This window comes from Helianthus annuus, chromosome 4 (genome assembly GCF_002127325.2).
Source record: "Helianthus annuus cultivar XRQ/B chromosome 4, HanXRQr2.0-SUNRISE, whole genome shotgun sequence".
NCBI classification, from domain to species: Eukaryota; Viridiplantae; Streptophyta; class Magnoliopsida; order Asterales; family Asteraceae; genus Helianthus; species Helianthus annuus.
In genome coordinates, this window is record NC_035436.2 from 13,683,584 (window position 1) to 13,703,884 (window position 20,301).

A 20,301-nucleotide genomic window follows, 5' to 3' on the forward strand; every position below is an offset into this window, starting at 1 on the left:
CAACCTTAAACCCATCATTTACGACGAAAGACTTTAACACATATTTGACCTCAAACATCATATTTAATTCATTACAACACTTTATTACTTACTTGTACTACGAAGTGATTACGGAAATCACTTACCTTGTGCATCCGTGTTCATAACCGCTTCCTTGCCTCATCTTGACCCGTTAGCCTTCCATGCTTGGTCCATGCTAGTGTGGTTCCTATTCTTTCATGCCGTCATGCCATAATAATGTTAGTATTTATACTTATTCATATTAACATACATTTTTTTTTCCAACTCTTATTTACATTGACTTCCACTAACACGCATACGACATGATTTGTCAACCACTTAGATCATATTAATGACATCATATTAATTTTCATACATAATGTCGTATAACTCATACAACTATATGATCGCCTAGTCGCTTACACAATATACACATACTTATGCTTTCTTAACTCTACATTCGACAACCGCATTGTTCGACATTCGCACAATCAATTTATCATCTTACATATGTACACGACATAATTCCAACATTATCACTTATCAATAAACTACGCATCACATATTCGTACACATTTGCTCTCAATCACCATGAATCAAATGCATAAAGTATATGGCGAGCATTACCTCATTGGGACATAAGGTACAAGTTCCTAATGCATAATTTTACCAAACCATACATTCAAATCCGGATTCTCATAATGACTCCACCTTAAGCATACTTAACTTATTATTTTGCTAATGGCTACACCATAAGCACCTTCTATACATAATTACCCATAACTTTCATACAATTTCACAAATTTTGCTCTCTTAGGCATTTCATCGAACACTTGGCGGATGTACTACTAACAAAACATTATGTACAAGCATTCTTTGCAAATTCTTACTAACTCATATCAAGATCATCAAATTCCACTAGAATCATGTAATTTTCATACTATACCCAAATTAACTGACCATCACTCATTACATACAACATCATACATCAATCTTACACAACAAATGAACATGCATGATTATCCATATCATCATCTTCACTACCACAAGTGGGTTTCATCCAAAACCATCAAATTACTTAGAATCTTGCATAGTTCATGTTCTATAATGTGATTCTAACACATCTACATGATCAATTTCATACAATTTCATGGATTGACCATAACCCACTTCATAGCAAGATCATCAAATCATAAAATACAACTTACCACATGTTTGTTAGGGCTAGATCATCAAGAAAACGAGTTCATGCATCGGATTTGAGCCTAATTTCCTTGTCAATTTGAAGCTTTCTTGAGAACTAGGGTTTCACCCCTTTTTCTTTTCTCCTGCTCGATCTCACGCACCCTTGTGTGGGTGTGTGTGTGATTTTTGTTTTAGTAAACCAAACTTCCAAGTTTGGCACTCCAAGTCCCTCAAGTTTAACTTACTATCATATATGCCACAAGTTTCATCATTTAGCTTATCTAATAGGCATTTAACTAGGTTTATTAACCTAGTTATTGTATCTCGTTTTATTAAACATGGCAACATGCTAACGAATTTAATAATTCGAATTTTGGGGTGTTACAAACTGGGTACAGAATACCTGGGTATAATAAAATCTAGCTCTGGGTATTTGGGCCATGTAGAGGTCCAATTCTGGTTTTTTTGTGCGCCTTTAATTCGAATTCCAAGTAAGCCAACATTTAGTGTCCTTGTGACACCCGACCCAACCCTTACAAGGCTTTAGAAGCTTGTAAATCTCACACCCTCTTATCAAAAGCCCAAAAAAGTAAGCCGCCCACTTCGAAGGCATGGGCTAACTCACACCAACATAACAATGATCCAACAGATCGACCCATGTTAGAAGACAATAATCCCAAATAAAAGAAGTCTATTTTGTGTCCCACACTCCCACCCAAACTAGGCCCACAAACTTACTCGGTCCATAGTTATACCACATAAAATCGCATTTCCGTGAAGTATTTTCTTTGGGCCTTTGTGCAATCCACAACCCATTTTTTAAAATCTTATATGATTTTAGATTGGGCCTATTTTTTAAACATACTTATTTCTGGCCCAATCATCCCAAAACTTATGACTACCCATCGAAACAGGCCCATTGCAGCAAATTCGGATAAATCCAAGACCATCTTTCCAGCGTTGACCACTGTTGGCTCGATGAACCACTTTGACCAAAAAAATTGGAATAAGAACCTCCCTGAAACATAAAATTGTATATACAACAAATATCAAAGTTGGCACCTTCCATTTTAGGCTCACAAACTAGGGATGAGCATTTGGTGTCGGGTACCGGTACCGAACTGTACCGGGTATATTCGGTACCGGTACCGGTTCTCATTTTCTTCGTTTTTCAGTACCGGTATTTACAGGTAAAACACCGGTAAGTACCGGTACCGATACCCAATGGCGAAGCTTGACCCGAATAACGCAGGGTCGAAAACGTATATACCCAAAAATTTCTATACGAAAACTACACATATAAGACATGGATTTGGATTTAATGGCATTTATTTTCAGATGTTTTGTCCGGTTATATTTTTTTATTGAACTAAATAACTATCATGTTAATTATGATTAAGAGAAAGATTAACACTACAAAAAAGCAACATATTTGGATAAACTCAACAGCTTTTCTCTGCTATACAGGATCCATATACAGAGACCTATTATTATTATGCATATGTCATGAAGCCTCATATCAATCAACATTTCAAACTCAAGACACGTGATTCCAAAACACAGATCCTCATGTGTATCTAAAGAGCAACAGATTAGTTATCATGTACTGACTTCAAACCCTCATGACTAGGGGTGAGCAGAAAACCGAAATAACCGAAAAATGCGGACCGAAAAAACTGAACCGAAACAACCGAAACCGAAATAACCGAAACCGAAACGGAACGGTTTTTAAAAACCAAAAACCGAACTTTCGGTTACGGGTTTCGCTTTACCCAAAAACCGAACCGAACCGTGCACACCCCTACTCATGACTCTAATCCGGTTTAATAATGGAGAAGCACACACTAAGAAAGTGTAGGTTTGACCTCAAAGAGTTAAAAGTCTAACCTACAAGTCAAACTCTAAGTTTGACTTCGGAAGTCAAATTTGTTTGTTTCTGATTCAAACCACCAATGATTGGAGCAATGGCTAAATGAGATTAATGCAACATTTCTAGGAACAAACATAAGTAAGATCAGTGCAACAAGCCACTTACAGAACTTGAAATTCCTAATATTGATAAATGGACTCTAGGTAGAAATTTGGTTGAAAGAAATGATAAATAAATATTTTCATAAAACCCCCCTTAAGTATTGAATTCCTGATCCCTTGTTTTCATGATTCATGTCTCATTATAAAATGATTCTTTGTTTAGTTCATCCTTCAAATCGTTTCCAAAACTGGTTGCAAATCACTACAAATGTCAACAGTAGAATGATTGTTATATGTTTTTAACACGGATTTAAGACTAGTTTCAATATGCCCCTCCAGCTTCCACTTGTTCCCCGCTCTAGCCTTTCACAAAGTCTCATTAGTGATCCTCCATCTTTCATTCTTTAACCTTGTCACCTACAAAACCATAAATATATTTCAAATACCTCTCACTAGAATATATGCTATTCAGTGAGTTTATAACATTATATATTTCAACAAAAACCTGCATCGCTTGTTGTTGCTTCAGTAGTGGCCCTTCTCCTTTTGGGAGCAAATGTAATATGTTGTTGTTCTTGAAATAGAATTGCATCTGGATCAATTCTTCTTTCGTATCCTCTAATATAAATATCTTTCAACAAAGAAATGTTATCGGGAAGATGACTTATAGGAGTATCTGTTAGATCTAGTTTTTTCAAACTTTCTAAATCTCCTAGGTTCTCTGGTAGTTTCCCAAGTCCAGAACATTTAGAAAGGTTAAGATAATTGAGATGCTTTAGCTTACAGATGCTGGATGGAACATCTCTTATCTTGGTTGATGTTAGAACTAGTGTCTTCAAACTTTCTAAATCTCCTAGGTTCTCTGGTAATTTCTCAAGTTCAGAACAATAAGAAAGGTCAAGATATTTGAGATGCTTTAGCTTACAGATGCTGGGTGGAATATCTCTTATCTTGGTTGATGTTAGATCTAGTGTCTTCAAACTTTCTAAATCTCCTAGGTTCTCTGGTAATTTCTCAAGTTCAGAACATCCAAAAAGGTAAAGATAATTGAGATGTTTTAACTTACAAATGCTGGGTGGAACATCTCTTATCTTGGTTGATGGTACAGTTAGTGCATTCAAACTTTCTAAATCTCCTAGGTTCTCTGGTAGTTTCTCAAGTCCTGAACAATAAGAAAGGTTAAGAAATTTGAGATGCTTTAGCTTACAGATGCTGGATGGAACATCTCTTATCTTGGTTGATGTTAGATCTAGTCTATTCAAACTTTCTAAATCTCCTAGGTTCTCTGGTAATTTCTCAAGTTCAGAACAATTAGAAAGGTCAAGCACTTTGAGATGCTTTAGCTTACAGATGCTGGGTGGAATATCTCTTATCTTGGTTGATGTTAGACCTAGTCTATTCAATGAATCTATTTGACCAAAATTCTCGGGTAACTTACAAACTTTACAACCTTGTAGAATGAGAGTTTTAAGATGTTTCAACTTACAAATGCTATCCGGGAGATGTTTAATTTTTGAACGTCTTAAATCTAGCTCTTCTAAACACTCCAACTGGCCAATGTCCTCAGGCAATTCCTCTATGCCACAAAATCTAAGCTTAAGAACTCTTAAATGTTGTAAACTACAAATGCTTCCCGGAAGACTTTTGAGTTTTTCGCACCAACTGAATGATAGATAAACAAGCTTATGAAGATTTCCAATTGATGAAGGTAGGTTTTCTACATCATTGCCACTGAAATCAAGCTGTTGCAGATTACTGTTGGAGTGGCACAGGATTATATTCTGGAACTCCTTTAGATGTAAGCCACTTACATTAAGAAACTCAAGTGATTCCAAATCCTTGATAAACAAAACAGATTTCAACCTCTTACAATCCCAAAGGTTTAGGTACGTAAGCCTTTTTAAACATCCAACTGGCACATGAAGTTCTACCAAATCATCACAATGTCGAAGATCTAGCCTCACAAGATTCGGAGTCAACCCAAGGTCAAGGGTCTTCAAGTTTGAGTGGGAGAGTGTAATGGATTTGAGCTTCTTAAGAACCTAATATCACACCAAAAAGAATGTAATATACTAATAACTGATCAATAAATAAATTAAAATTATTAATCAATCATCCTACCTTTCCCCCCACCCAAAGTTGTTCGATTCTGCTGTCAGACATGTGAAGCTCAACAAGATTATTTGCTTGAAAGGTTTTGGGTAAACACCAATGAGGGTAACCATGCCACGTCAAGTATCGTAATGCATTTGGGAAGTATTGACTGACTTCATCAATCTTCACAACGTCATCACAATCGTTAGGATCATCTACAATAAGGCATCGTAGATTCTTCATGTTTCCAAGACTTTCCAAAACAATATTAGGGGTGAGCTCTAGACGTATACACCTTGTCGATTCAGAACCCTGTAATTCAACAATAGTTCATGTCGTAAGTAAAAAAATTGTGTTTGTCTCATCTCTATGTTACAAGTAAATCTGATTCTTACCAAGTCAGTATCCAATACATTTTCAATTTCTCCCTGAATCCATAATCTGCTATGTTTGTTGGGCTCATCTGGGTGCAAACGACGTACGATATTCTTGCCCATTTCTTCAATATGGTCATGCATGCTCAAGCGAGGGCCATTACCATAATCATGAAAAGTTACTAGAGATCTCTGCTCAAGAACTCTTAAACCAATTCTAGCTTGAAATCCACAACTTTCAAGCATACTTATTACTTTGTTTTTCTCCCACCCCTTCAATATGCATGCAGCATCTAGGAATATTTCCTTGTAATCATCCTCCAAACTTTCATAGCTTAATTCCAATTTGTCAAGAGTCTCTTTCAACGGAATTCTTTTGAGTCTTTCTAATGCGTCTTTCCATTCATCCTTGTCTTTACCACACAAAAATGAACCCAAAACTTTGTTTGTTAAGGGAAGGCCAGCAGCATATCGTACAACTTGTAGTGATTCCTTTTCATACTCTTGAATTGGAAGATCTTTCCCAAATGCGTGCTTACAAAAGAGGCCAATCGCTTCCTCATCTGATAATAGAGTGACATCATGAATCCATTTCACTATATGTGGTATCAACACTTGCTGATCTCTTGTTGTAATGATAATTCTACTTCCAGGCTTGAACCAATTAAGATCACCAGCTAATGCATCAAGCTGCTCTTGATGATCCACATCATCAAATACCACAAGAACTTTTGTACCACGCAGCTTTGTTTTCATCATGTTTGTCCCGTCATGAACACTACTTACGTTGTTTCCTTGACCATTTAGCAGTTCTGAAAGGATCTTTTGTTGCAATGACAACAAACCGGACAATGACGCCTTTGAAACTTCTCTGACATTCTCAACAAAGCATTTAGCTTCAAAGTGAACCGATATTCTATCAAACACCGCTCTGGCTAGTGTGGTCTTACCAGCACCTCCCATCCCCTTGATCCCTATCATGCGAACCTCGTTGGACGCTATATCTAAAGACTCCTCAAGGTCCTGTAGCCGGGGTTCCATGCCTACTAATTTATCATCAAGGTTCACATTGATTGACCGCAACTCAAGTGAAATATGCTGAACAATTAACTTGATGACTTTGGCCTCGTGCCTGTAAATTATATATAAGGTTTAATTAGCTTCTCAAGAACCCACATGAAAGTTACTTTTCAGGTCTATAATATACAAAGTGTAAGATATAATAACATACCTACTAACGAGTTTATTATGGGGAGAGGAAGGGGGAGAGAAGAGCAATGGACAGACGTGACTTATCGGAAAGATAGGAGGGGACTGCAACAAACAACCTTCTATGTTACCAATCTACCAGATGGAGTCTCAAACACGATGCTAGGTAGAGCTTTTCAGCCTTTTGGAGTGGTGAAAGACGCGTATGTGGCAAAGAAAAGAGATTTGATGGGGAACTACTTTGGCTTTATCAGATATGAAGGGGTCACGGATGTGATGGAGGTGTTGCGAGGCATGAATACGGTGAAGATATACGGTTAAATGTTTCACTAGCAAAATGCAAAGAATTTAAGGAAACTACTTGGATGCTTTTATCTCGTGTCGGTGTTAAAAGTCAATATGGCAAAATGTAATCTCTTTGGGATTGGGGTTGGGGAGGACGAAGTTCAAGCCATGGCGAATGAGTTGAAATGCAAGATGGGGTCCTTCCTGTGCAAGTACTTAGGGATTGAAAGTGGGAGCGAACATGAATGTTAGTAGGAATTGGGACTCCGTTGTAGAAACATTCAAGAATAGATTATTGATTTGGAAGGCGAAACAATTGTCATTTGGTTGCTGGATGCCGCTAATCAAGTCGGTATTAAATTCCTTGCCCACTTATTTCTTTACATTATATAGAGCACCAGAGAATGTTATAGAATCGTTAGACCGGATAAGGCGTGTTTTCTTTTGGGGTGGCTCGGATGAGAAAGCTAAAATGAACTGGGTTGCGGGGCAAAAAGTAATTGTTCCGACTGAATATGGGGGGCTCGGGTTTGGATCGCTTCGGGATGCGAATTTGGCCATGTTGACAAAATGGTGGTGGCGTTACAAAAATGATGAAAATGGGTTATGGAGGAGAGTGATATTGGCTATACGCAATAATTCTAGGAATTGGAACTTTATCCCCACTAAGCTTTCTTTACCCCGTCCCTGGAAACAAGTTGCCAAATCAATCGAGCAGGTCGAAAGTAATGGTGTCGAGATACGGAAGGCGATAAAAGGTATCCTAGGTAATGGGTCAAATATATTATTTTGGCTGGATAGTTGGGTTACAGAGCAGCCCTTATTCCTTCTATTCCCGTCTCTGTTTGGGTTGGAAAAACCTAAACACGCAGCGGTTAGGGAGCAGGTTGATGCAGATGGAACGACTTGGGTGTGGGATTGGAAGATGGATATGAGGAATGGGGTTGAATCGGATGAGTTTCAGCAGCTAAATGCTCTTCTGGGGCTGCCGAGACTACGAGCGGGTCAGACAAGTGGTCATGGTAGTTAGATGGTGCAGAAGTGTTCACTGTTCAGAGTGTCAAGGCTGCACTTATAAGGCAACAACACATTCCTGCTCTGTACGTCCCGAAACGAAATAAATGGGTTACGAAAAAGGTAGAAATATTAGTTTGGAGGGCTGAATTGGATAAGCTTCCGACTAAATATGCTTTGAGGAGACGAAATACAAACGTGGGCTCGCCGATGTGTGGGGAAGTGAATGAATCGTCGGAGCATTTGTTTGTGTCTTGCGGCCTCGCTCAGGCCGATAAGGCGATATCGTCATGGTGCAAGGTACCTCCTATCTATGCTTTGGGGTTAAAAGATATTTTGGAGTTGCATATTGTTGGCTCGTCTCCTAAGTTTAAGAACACTACAAGAAAAAACCCCTATAGGGAGGACACCTATAGGGACAACAAAAGTCCTTTCTATAGATCACCCTATAGAGACGACATGTCGTTTCTATAGGCTTTTCGTATCTTTTAAGCTAGGCTACCTTATAGAGACGACATATCCTCTCTATAAAGTAAAAATAAATTTTTTTCTTTTTTTTTTGTTGAACTGGAAACTTTAAAAAAACATTTTAACTTATAGAGACGACATGTTGTCTCTATAACTTTAAATATTTTTCTTTTAATTTAATTTTATTAATGATCAATATGTATGAAAATTAGAATAAAACTAAAAAATAAATTTTAACCTATAGAGACGACATGTCGTCTCTAAAAAGTTTGACTATTCAAAAAATTATTTAAATTTAGGCGGCATAATTTCCCACCATTCCAAATTTTTTGTGGGAAAAAAACGCTAACCTATAGAAAGGACATATCGTCTCTATAGGGAAACATAATTTTGTTTTGTTTTTTTAGTTTTGGTTAATAAATAATTTATTTTTTATTTTTAACTAAAAATGTATATAACCCTATAGAGACGACATGTCGTCTCTAAAATGTTTGAAATAAAAATTTTAAAAAATAAATAAACTAAACTTTAGAAAGGATATATCGTCCCTAAAATGTTTGAAATAAAATTTTTTTAAAAATAAATAAACCAACCTATAGAAAGGACATATCGTCTCTATAGCGAATTGTTTTTTTTTTAATTTTGGTTAATAAATAATTAAAAATACAAAAATGTTATTCGCATATAGAGACGACATGTCGTCCCTAATAAAAAAATTAAGTTTATTAATTTATTCTTTTTTTAACCAAAAAATATATTTAATCCTATAGAGACGACATGTCGTCTCTGCAATATTTGAAATAAAAATTATCAAAAGTAATAAACTAACCTATAGAAAGGACATATCGTCTCTAAAATGTTTGAAATAAAAATTATCAAAAATAAATAAACTAACCTATAGAAAGGACATATCGTCTCTAAAATGTTTGAAATAAAAAATTAAAAAAATAAATAAACTCTACAGAAAGGACATATCCTCTCTAAAATGTTTGAAAGGTAAAAAAAAATCATTTAGGAGGCAAAAAAAATTAACTAACCTATAGAAAGGACATGTCCTCCCTATAAGTAAAATTAATTAAATTTAAAAAAATATTCACCTATAGAGACGACATGTCGTCCCTATTTCTTATTTTATTCAATTATATAATTATCGTTTTATTAAGTAATAAACAATTAGGTTCTATAATAAAATTAATTTTATTTGGTTTATTATATGTATTTGAACTTTTATATATATATATATATATATATATATATATATATTATGAATACTACATAAATATAATTTTAAATAAAATACATAAATTTAAAAGACCTACATACTAAAATATAGAAAACACGTAATATCAAACATAATAAGATATTTAATTTCATCAAACGAGCAATCTGCATTCGATGAACGCTCGTCTTCCTATTGATATGTGTATATGTTATGTGTTTGTATATATGTGTATGTATGTGTTGTATGTATGTGTGTGTATGATGTGGGTGTGTATGTGTAGTATGTGTGTATATATGTGTGTATGTGTGTATGTATGTACGTACATGTGTGTGTATGTATGTATGTACGTGTGTGTATGTATGTATGTTTGTGTGTGTGTGTGTTTGTGCTAGGGGTACAAACGAGTCGTGCGACTCGCGAGCTGCACGAGATCAGCTCGAGATAAAGCTCGAAACGAGTCGAGTCTTGTCAAGCCTGTGCCGAGCCTGAGCATAAAATAAAGCTCGTTTATTTATCGAGCCTGACAGGTGAAGCTCGTCAGGCCTGTTCTTGAGCCTTAGTGTAATATTTGTTCTTCATAAATATTTAATTGATCTTGATAAACTACCAACGAGCCGAGCTCGAGCTCTCACAAGTTAATTGATCTCAAGCTTTGTCCAGCTCAGGCTCATGTATGTGTGTTCGTGTTTGTGCGTTTGCGTATAGGGTTATTGGATTTTATCACCACTAACTATTGACTATTTGCCGCCGCAACCCCCAACTATCACTTTGACGTCCGTCACCCCCGCTTAACATTTAGTGTGTTTTGTCACCACCTCGTTAATTGATCACTAACTTTTGATATTGGTACTATACTTTTGGGGGTGTCATAGGGACCTTAGGAAGTTTTAGGGATCTTAGGACACCCTAAATATATAGTAACAAGATCAAAAGTTAGTGATTAGTTAACGATGTGGTGACATAACACACTAAGTGTTAAGTTGGGGGTGACGGACGTCAAAGTGATAGTTGAGGGTGGCAGCAGACAATAGCCAATAGTTGGGGAGATGATAAAATCCAATAACCTTTGTATATATGTATGTGTGCATGTGTTAGTGTGCGCGTGCGTGTATGTATATGTAACTGTGTACGTGTGTGTATGTGTTATTGTACGCATGTGTGTATGTGTATGTGTATGTGTGTGTGTGTGTAGTGTGCACGTGTACGTGTGTGTATGTGTTAGTGGGGGGTCAGTATAAATTTGTCGGAGATAATGCCCAGGATATTATACGGATGATATCAAATGAAGTTGCAAGGGTTGCTCCTTTTTATCACCGTACTTGGCAGCGTGTTCCAGATGAAACAAAAAGAGATATATATACCACAATTTATGTAAGTTTACGATCTAATAGTTATTTTAATTCAGATTCTTAATTTTTATATGTTTTCTAATTTCTACTTTTTGCAGCAATATTTTGATCTTGTTTCGTTTGAAGACACAAGTGAGTGGCCAGGTGTACAGCTCGGAATTCAGGCCGAGTGTCAAAGAAGCTACTCGGCGCGGAAATCGAAATATAAGTCACATTATGATACATATGAAGATGTTGAAACTGCAAAAAATAATCCGCCGGACGACTTTGCATCTGAACCAGAAAGGTGGATTGAGATTATTGATCGGTTGTACCAAGATCCGAGATATATAAACCAATGTGAAAAAAACAGACAAAATAGAACAAAATTGCGCTATACAAGTTATCATGGAACTCAGTCATATGCGCAAAAACGACATATGCGGGTAAGTTGTATCCAAATATGTATTAAGTGTCATATTGAAATCGTATTAATAGTATGTTTGATGTTTACAGCTTCCCGGGCACACGAATCCTATTGAAGGTTTTAAATCATCCCACTGGAAAGAAGACACGGGATGGGTAAACGAGACCGCATCATTGGACCATGTAAGCAATAAAAACTTGAACGAAAAATGCATTAGTATGCTACTGTTACATATTTCTGCAGTATTTATTGCACACAAGGGTAAATTTGTCTTTTTCTATTTTAAGGACTATTTGTGCAATAAATCATGTATCTTTTTTCTTCTTATATACATCAGATTTTCTGACCTAATTTTCCTGCATTTTAATCCATTCAACTCGTTCTTCATGTTGAAATCTGCATGTTTTCAAGTGTTTTTGATCGAAAACTTGCTTATAGTTCGTGTAGATATGCGCACTTCATGTATAGCATCTTGTCTGATTGCGTTTACTGTTTTAGTGATTTTCTATGCTAATATGTTAAATTTGTTGGATGATTACATGATTTTGCACTAGATGCTAACTTTTAGGTGATAATTTGATAGAAGTGATGAAGCCGTGTATTGTTACGCTGTTGATTTTTCAGATTCGCTCTATTCGCAGGAGTAACGACTTGCTGAGATGCAGCTGGCGTGTTACGAAGATGCGAATAGAGCGAATCCGAAAAATCAACAGCGTAACAATACACAGCTTTGTCACTTCTATTAAATTATCAACAGCGTAATAATACTTCAAGATATGTGCATCTGATGTTTTTATTCAAGTCCCTTGTGCATCTGATGTTTTTTTTTTTCAAAGTGCCATGTGCATCGCATCTGATGTTTTTTCTTTCTGTAATTGCGTATCTAAATGCTGCAATTCTAGAATCAAAGTGCCAAATTTGCAGTCAAACCATTTCTGACCTGGACCCGTTTCGACCCGAAACCCGTTCTGACCCGAACCCGTTCCGACCCAAACCCGTTTTGAGCCAAACCAAAACAACCCTTTTTTTAATTGACCCGTTTTTACTCGAACCCGTTTTGACCCGAATCTGTTTTGACCCGATCCGACCCGACCCGACCCATTTGCCAGGTCTACAGTTAATATAAACTTTTAGTTGTGCGGTTTGTTGCTAGTAAGGGCGATTTGTTGAAATTTGCGAATTATTATTGCTTAGTATTTATAGTTCAACAGGTTGGTTATTCATTTTATAGTGGTAATGCTGCCGAAATTTAGTAAAAAGTTGACATAGGTTTATTCTATCTATTGTTTATGCAGGAAAAGATTCTAGCAGAAGCTCGAAGGATGGAACGTGATGTTGGTGATTTATCACCAAATGATCAAATTGAATGTATGAAAAACGCTCTAGGGGAAAGGCGTGGTCATATAAAAGGTGTTGGACATGTGGTGAGAAAGCCAACCCCGGAGGTGTCCTCAGGTAGACAACTCACCCCACGAGAATATTGGCAACAAAATGTTGGTAATGTAATTGAAGAAAATATTGCAAAACGAGTGGAAGAACAAGTACAAAGAAATGAACAAGAGTTTCACAGACGAGTTGAAGAACAAGTTCAAAGACAAGTTAACCAACAATTGGCACAATTGCAAGAAGAGATGCGGCAACAATTTAACCAACAATTGGAAAAAATTACAAGTACTTTTAAAAGAAAGGAGCAAGTTATAAATAGACAATTTCGACTTCTACCTGGTAATCGTGGTGATAGTAGTGGTAGGCGTGATTATAGGGGTGATAGTAGTGGTAGTCGTGATGGTAGTGGTAGTCGTGATGGTAGTGGTGATGATGAAGATGATGGTTAGCTACTTAGTTTAGTTTGTGTTATGTTGGTATGTGATTTAGATTACTTTGTTTTGTAATGCATGTTTAATCTATGACATTTAGTTGTGTAGTTTTGTTTAACATTTGCTAACAGGTTTAAATTTGTTTAATTATTGGTATTTTTTGTTTAAAAACCTGGAAAAACAAAATTTTTGATATTTTATTTTTTTTATTTTTTAAGACTTATAGAGAGGACATGTCGTTTCTATAGCTAAAAACAATATTTGACATTTTTTCAAAGAAAATCTTATAGAGACGACATGTTGTCTCTATAAGTGAAAAATTTATATTATTTTATTTAAAAGAATATCCTATAGAAACGAAAAGTCGTTTCTATAGGTGAAAAGGGTGAAATTATTTTATTTATACTAAAATCCTATAGAGACAATAAGTCGTCTCTATAGGTGAAAATCTGTTTTTTTATTTTTTATAAAGAAAAACATATAGAAAGGATAAGTCGTCTCTATATGGCTTATATGATTTTATTTTTATTTTTTATGAATAACCTATAGAGACGACATGTCGTCTCTATAGATGATTTTTTTTTATAAAGAAAAACCTATAGAGACAACAAGTCGTCTCTATAGGGCTTAAATGTTTTTTTTAGTTTTTTAAAGAGAACCTATAGAGACGACATATCGTCTCTATAGGGTTATAAAAATTATTAATAAACATTTCTTTTATTTACTAAATATTAAGTTTGATTTTTAATTTTTTTTTTGCATAAACTTGTAGGGACGACATGTCGTCTCTACAAACTATTCTATAGCAACGACGCCTTTAGAGACGACTTTTGAAACCTATAGGGACGAGGCTGTAGAGACAAATGCTATAGAGACGATATGTCGTCTCTATAGGTTAAAAAGGCCTATAGAGACAACATGTCCTCTCTATAAGCTGAAAAAATGTCCTCTCTATAAGGTTTTTTTCTTGTAGTGGAAGGCGGTGCATGCGGTGTGTTTATCGGCAATCTGGTGTATATGGAAAGCGCGAAACGAATGTGTATTTAAGCAGAATAGATTGTCATTGGAGAAGATAATGGGCGATGTCAAGACACTAAGCCTCTTATGGGTCAAAGGGAGGTCGAAACTCGCTGGTCTTAACTGGGAAATTTGGCGCGCTTTCAACCTGAATCGGGTGGGATGGTAGTCTGTTTGAATGTAATAGTGTATGGTTGTTTGGTGTAAGTTATATGGTTGTCTGGTGTATGTTTTGGTAACACTGTGTATGTTTTGGTATCATTGTGTACAGCAGGCTAGTAGCCTCTCTAGCCATCTGGCGAGTAATAATATATTTCGTTGGCCATTCAGAAAAATACATATAATTCATGTTGAATCTTTTGATACGATTCATGCTTTTCTCAAATTAGGAATTATACTAAAAAAGAATGTGCAATCTTGAAAATAATGAAGAAAAATTACCCATCAGCAGTTTTCTCTAAATCCCACCCAGACAGATTGGCTGCTTCTGTCAGAGCTTCTCTCCATTTCCTAATGTCTTTATTTGTATGTTTGGCAAGGGCTTCTCCAACCGGCCCATGTTGTTTGCGAACTTCAGAGGGAACCACATCATAAAAAACAGGGTAAGCAATCTGGTCGTTCGACTTTTGGCATTCCATAATCTTTACAAGTTCATTTAAGCACCAAGACGAAGATGCATATTTCTTTGAGAAAACTATGATGAACAACTTTGACTCTTCAATAGCTTTCAAAAGCTGGTTATTGATGCCTTCTCCTTGTTTGAGTCTCTCGTCGTCCTTGAAAGTGTGAATACCGTGTCGGTGAAGAGCCTCATAAAGGTGATCCACAAAGTTCTTACGCGTGTCTTCACCACGGAAACTCAAAAACACATCATACTGATAGCTCTTATTAATTGATGATGTTGAAGAAGACGACGCCATTGGAGGTATGTTTTGTCGAAGATGACTGCAAAGAAACAAAAGATCTCACGTTTAAGTGTATCTTATGATAAGGAACTAGTAATTTCCACTTAAAATTATTCTTTAGGAATCCAACATTTATAAGGGGTTTTCATAAAAACATTATCACACAAAGCTAAACTGAGTTAACAAAATGATAATATTTTGAGTGGTTAGATATTTATACAGTTAACTTTACAAGTTGGTTTTATTTCAACAAACACCTCAAATGTCTCTAAAAAGTTATGGAATTCGTGTAATAAAAAAGCACAATAGAAATGCAAAAGTTTGACTTTCTTAAAGTCAAACCAATCGCACATAGTTACAGAATGGTGATCTTGGGACCTAATGATATGTCAGTCTATATGATTTCAAAATGATGTCTTTGACCGTTTAATGTTTGATACTCGACATTCACTCAAGCGTTTGATGAGATTTAGAACCAAGATTTGACTTTCTTAAAAAAGTCAAAATATAGTAATAAATAAACTTCAAACCTTTGACAAACAAAGGAAAGCATGTTATGACCTGCATATATGTCTCAGAAATTGGGTTTTAACAATTCACATGGTCTATACATTTATATCAGAAAGAAATTGTGGTACAACATCTTCTTATTTACCCCTTAATCAACCCCCCCCCCCCCCCCCCCCGATCTACTTTCTTTTTACCGATTCAACACTAAAAAGTAAGATGCGAAATAAATAATAACAAGAAATTGGTGACGACGTTTGAAACACCATTATCCAAAGTCTGTAGATCGATCGATCGATGGACTTAAAATACAGATAAACCATCACTACTACTTGAATAATTTAAAGGAAAAAAACTAACCTTAAAATATATAGTTGCTCAAAAGAAACAGCACCCAGATACTCAGACCAGAGACCTTCCCTTTGTTTGTGAGTTTCAAGTATGTTGAGGTCAAAGATGTTGAGGGTGATAAGTTTTGATCCAATTATTACTGCTCTTCTCTTTAGTTTATTACCAGGAAATCATGCCGCAACTTCCGCAATATCTTCTTTATTGACCGATGATTATTATCACACGCGGTTTCAATCTTTGCTTGGAGCCACTAGTCTTCCTTTTTCACTTTTATGCACCCCACCAAGATTCCAAAGCAACAAATAATAAGGTTGGGTTACTTTACTTTTAATTAAATTAAATTAAATTAACAGATAATCATTTTTATGTAAATAGTTATATTAAATTACGACTTTTTAATTTGTTTTTAAGCAAATATTACCATATTTTAACAATTCGTAATAAACTTGGAAAGGTCACGGTTTTACACAATTTTAAATTACGATTTTTTAAACTAAAACATACTTTTTGTCATAATTATCGTTACAATGTGTTTATTTACCTTTTGATGTGTAAAACCGAGTTGCCTCAATCACTTTTTTTCTTTTTGTATCATTTGTAATTAAAGTTTAATATAAAAATGAGTGCACTAGGCATGTTTTGCATATATTAGGAGAAATTTTGTAACGAGTATGTAAAAATCGGCCAAATACGCCATATGTATTGATAGTGTAATGAACCAAGCAGATACCAATTGAATTCTTGCAAGAATTCCAGCTAGCACTAAGTTAATGTAAAGTTTTTTAGTTTGTACATGAAATTATCTGTTTCTAATTTATGCATTATTAAAGATATCTTAAAATGTATACACGAACCACTTTTTTTCCTGTGTATTTGTATCTACTTTGTTTTTGTAATTCTGTTTTATTTTTTAAAAGTTGGCTAGGCCATATGTAATGGTCAAGTGACAATTATAAATCAGGATGGGATATGTCCTGTTTGGTCTCGGTTATTAGTCCCGGAAACGAAAAGAGGTCCATAATTTGAAAAAAAAAAAAAAAAAAAAAAAAAAAAAAAAAAAAAAAAAAAAACCTTCTGTTACTAGTCCAGTCTAGAACCAGATATTTTTCATATATTTAAACAAAATGACATCATTTAGGTATGAAATTAGACTTTAATGACTACCCGAAAAGTTTGAGCCCTGGTTCGGTTCCAATCTTACACCAACCCGATGGTCGGTTGTTGGCTCGGTGGCTCCCAAATTTTCAAGTTTCCAATTATGGTCCACTATGGTCTTTAAACCATGGCACACCAATGCAACAACAAGTTTATAGAACTTCAAATTTCTAGCTAGATTTAAGCAAAAATGAGGTATTTTTGTGCTGAGATGACATATACCAGCGCTTTCCTATACTATTATTGGTTATATTAGAGTATATAAAGCAGCCATTTTAAGCAAGTTCTATTGCCATTAAGGGGCCAAAAATGGGCAGATTAGACAAGTGGCCATGATAGAGTGATTGCTGGATGCCCAAAGGCCCAAAAACTAGTTCAGAAGGAAAGGAGGGATATACTACTTTATGATTGCTATTGTGCAACCGCCAGCTCAGTTATCTGTACCAAAGAACAAAAATCTCACAGTTAGAAACATCATGTGGCCATTTCAATCCATTTATATGAAAATTGAAAACGAGTCATTTCAGATGGTATTTATTCCATAACATGTAGAATGCGTTAAGCAGGGCAAAGGTCGTCTAACGTCTAAGTTAAATACTCAAATTTATATAACGTTCCAAACCATTATATTTTAAAGTTATTACTTTTATAATTTAGTTTTTAACATAGTTGATATTTATATAAATATATTTACAGAACTTGTAAAATTGAATAAAAAAAACAACCAGACCTAACCTGCTTTGACCCACACATGAAAGTTATCCGTTTGATACGAACCCATTTTGACCCATTAACAACCAAACAAGCCCACTTGTTTTGGATAGTCCAGTACACCATATGTGCCAAGATGACTAGGTAACGCGTCAAAAACAGGTCAATTTTAGTATGGCCAAATCAAATGGGTTAGGTTGGGTTGACACAAACCCGTATCTGTGATTTCTTTTGACTTTTTGCAATGATGAGTGTCAATTACAATAACAATCTAATCTTTTAATTGCAACAATTAGGAAGTTGTATACATTAAAGCGGATTTGGGCCGGTTGAGATAAAACACAACACGAATCGACCCATTTTAAGTAGATGCATGCAGGTTGATTTGAGAAATGTAGAATAGGTGTTAAAAAATTTCAAAAAAGAAAAGAAGAAAGATTTGGACATGTAATACAAACATGATTGCAAAATGGATAAAAAATACGAACCGTGGCCTCTTTTGCGCTTAAGGCTCTTCAAATTCTTGAGGATATAGCTAATAACCTCCTTTAACGTAGCTTTTTTATTGTCTTTAAAGTTCCAAAGTTCGTTAACTTCATATCTACCACGGGGGTTGTATTCATTCAGTTCCATAAATGCAGCAACCACTGCATCAAAGATTCCAATACCCCATTCTGCCTTAAGAGTTTTTAGCTTTTTATCATTTTCATTAATTACTTCCTGCATTGTGCACAAGACTTTACTCTTAAAACTTTTACACAGGCATATAGACTTAAACTGTATTTATAAAGTTCCAAGCAGCATACCTTATGTGCACCATCTATGGCAGCAACGTTTACCGGATGCCACGCTGGATTTTTCAGTTCCTCTTGCCACATAGAGCATAACTCAGAGGCCTTGATTTGAGCTTCTTCAGAGCCATACTTCACCTTGCAGGCATCGAGGAAGGGTTTCGAATCGATTTCTCCCATTCTCTTCACCCCTATATTAGTATGTCCACTAAACATACCCTTCATGCCCTTAAACACCTTAATCAACTCTTTGCGTGTTTCTTGCAACTCATCGTTACTTTCGCGTTCCTTAACCACAAGAGTTTGAATCATATCCTCCAAATCACCCATTTCCTCTACCTTTGCGTGCTTCTTGAACCAGACAGATTTTCAGCTCCAAAAGCTTTCTCAAACTCCATACCATTTTTCAAACCAATCAAACTGTTGTTGAACGTCACAAACGCTTTTGCGGTTCTCTTTTCAGCATCCCATAACAGCTCAACCTCTTCAGGCTTGTATTTTGAGAATCTCTTGAGCCAATATTCAGTGTTCTCAAAATCATTCGCACCGTCTGATTCTTTGACTATGTTGACCAGAATTCCAGTCCAAGGCCAGCAAAACAATTCGTTTTCTTCAGTGATTGGCGCTGCTACTTACAGCGGCTTTTCAGCCTCATCTGCCAGTTCATTTTCTAAGTACAATGTTAGAGCAAGATGGTTCGCCTTTTGCTTTGCACTTCTGTTTGAAGAGCCTTTGCTTACTCCAGAAGCGTGTTGATGCAAGTCTTTGTATTTGAAATTCTGTTTTTTCTTGCCAGCACAAAAAGGGTACTTAAAAATGCCACCGGGATACTTAACTTTGGGCGTTCCATTCCTCAGTTGCTCGTATGGCTTATCTTTGTATTCGGTAATCTCTGAATCACTAAACTCGGACTCTTCACCAGAACTGATATCCATCTACTCAGAAAACATACACAAGACAATATGAAGATGTTAATTAAAAGCATGTTGAGACATTAAGGGGGTGTAATTAAGGTAAAATGAAAATATCAGATATCCTAATTCCTAATTGGTGATGCAATAAACGCAAGTACACAACCTTAAGTGCCAAAAAAATATAGACCAACGGATCTCAAACCTCTCAGAGGTCTCACATTTCCCTGAAAACTTCTGTTTAATACTTGAATATTGTGAATTTTAATTTACAAACAGTTACTATGATGATTCAGAATTTAGAGTCATGGATCACTAACATACAAAACAGATGTGAAATACGTAAAACTTGAATGATATGCAAATTTCGTGTTACATTTTCTGTAAAACATGTATCAATTTCGCATTTATATAACATCCTCTGCATATACGCCAGTTCTGTTTCTCATCATTTCATTCTTAGAAACTATAATTGATTCCTAAATGTGGATATAACGAAAGAACAAACCCAAAATAACCAAAATGAAGGGGAAAAAACAGCAAAAATAAGCCATATGAC

At 35.6% G+C, this 20,301-nt stretch overlaps 3 protein-coding genes across 4 annotated transcripts; 1 reads left to right on the top strand and 2 right to left on the bottom strand.

The window, feature by feature from the left end:
• Positions 1-3,363: 3,363 nt before the first annotated feature.
• LOC110935785 (disease resistance protein RPV1) lies at positions 3,364-17,244 on the bottom strand. Of its 2 annotated transcripts, XM_022178137.2 has the most exons (6): positions 16,184-17,244; positions 14,853-15,356; positions 5,646-6,756; positions 5,278-5,562; positions 3,662-5,198; positions 3,370-3,573 (listed from the first exon to the last, which is right to left on the bottom strand). In XM_022178137.2, the coding sequence occupies exons 2-6, from the start codon at positions 15,329-15,331 to the stop codon at positions 3,554-3,556; spliced, it is 3,432 nt and encodes a 1,143-aa protein (XP_022033829.1). In that variant the 5' UTR covers positions 15,332-15,356; positions 16,184-17,244; the 3' UTR covers positions 3,370-3,553. The 2 variants fall into 2 exon arrangements, with proteins under 2 accessions (XP_035845642.1, XP_022033829.1); XM_035989749.1 differs by lacking the exons at positions 14,853-15,356; positions 16,184-17,244 and adding an exon at positions 6,856-7,735 and having other exon boundaries at positions 3,364-3,573.
• Positions 11,053-13,512, top strand: LOC110935786. Its single transcript, XM_022178138.2, has 4 exons — positions 11,053-11,193; positions 11,270-11,596; positions 11,667-11,759; positions 12,873-13,512. The coding sequence occupies exons 1-4, from the start codon at positions 11,095-11,097 to the stop codon at positions 13,410-13,412; spliced, it is 1,059 nt and encodes a 352-aa protein (XP_022033830.1). The 5' UTR covers positions 11,053-11,094; the 3' UTR covers positions 13,413-13,512.
• Positions 17,245-17,555: 311 nt separating the features above from the next.
• LOC110935788 (factor of DNA methylation 2) lies at positions 17,556-19,773 on the bottom strand. The gene is made up of 3 exons (XM_022178141.2): positions 18,847-19,773; positions 18,529-18,760; positions 17,556-17,767 (listed from the first exon to the last, which is right to left on the bottom strand). Exons 1-3 carry the CDS (start codon positions 19,159-19,161, stop codon positions 17,760-17,762), a joined length of 555 nt encoding a protein of 184 aa, XP_022033833.1. The 5' UTR covers positions 19,162-19,773; the 3' UTR covers positions 17,556-17,759.
• Positions 19,774-20,301: the final 528 nt, after the last annotated feature.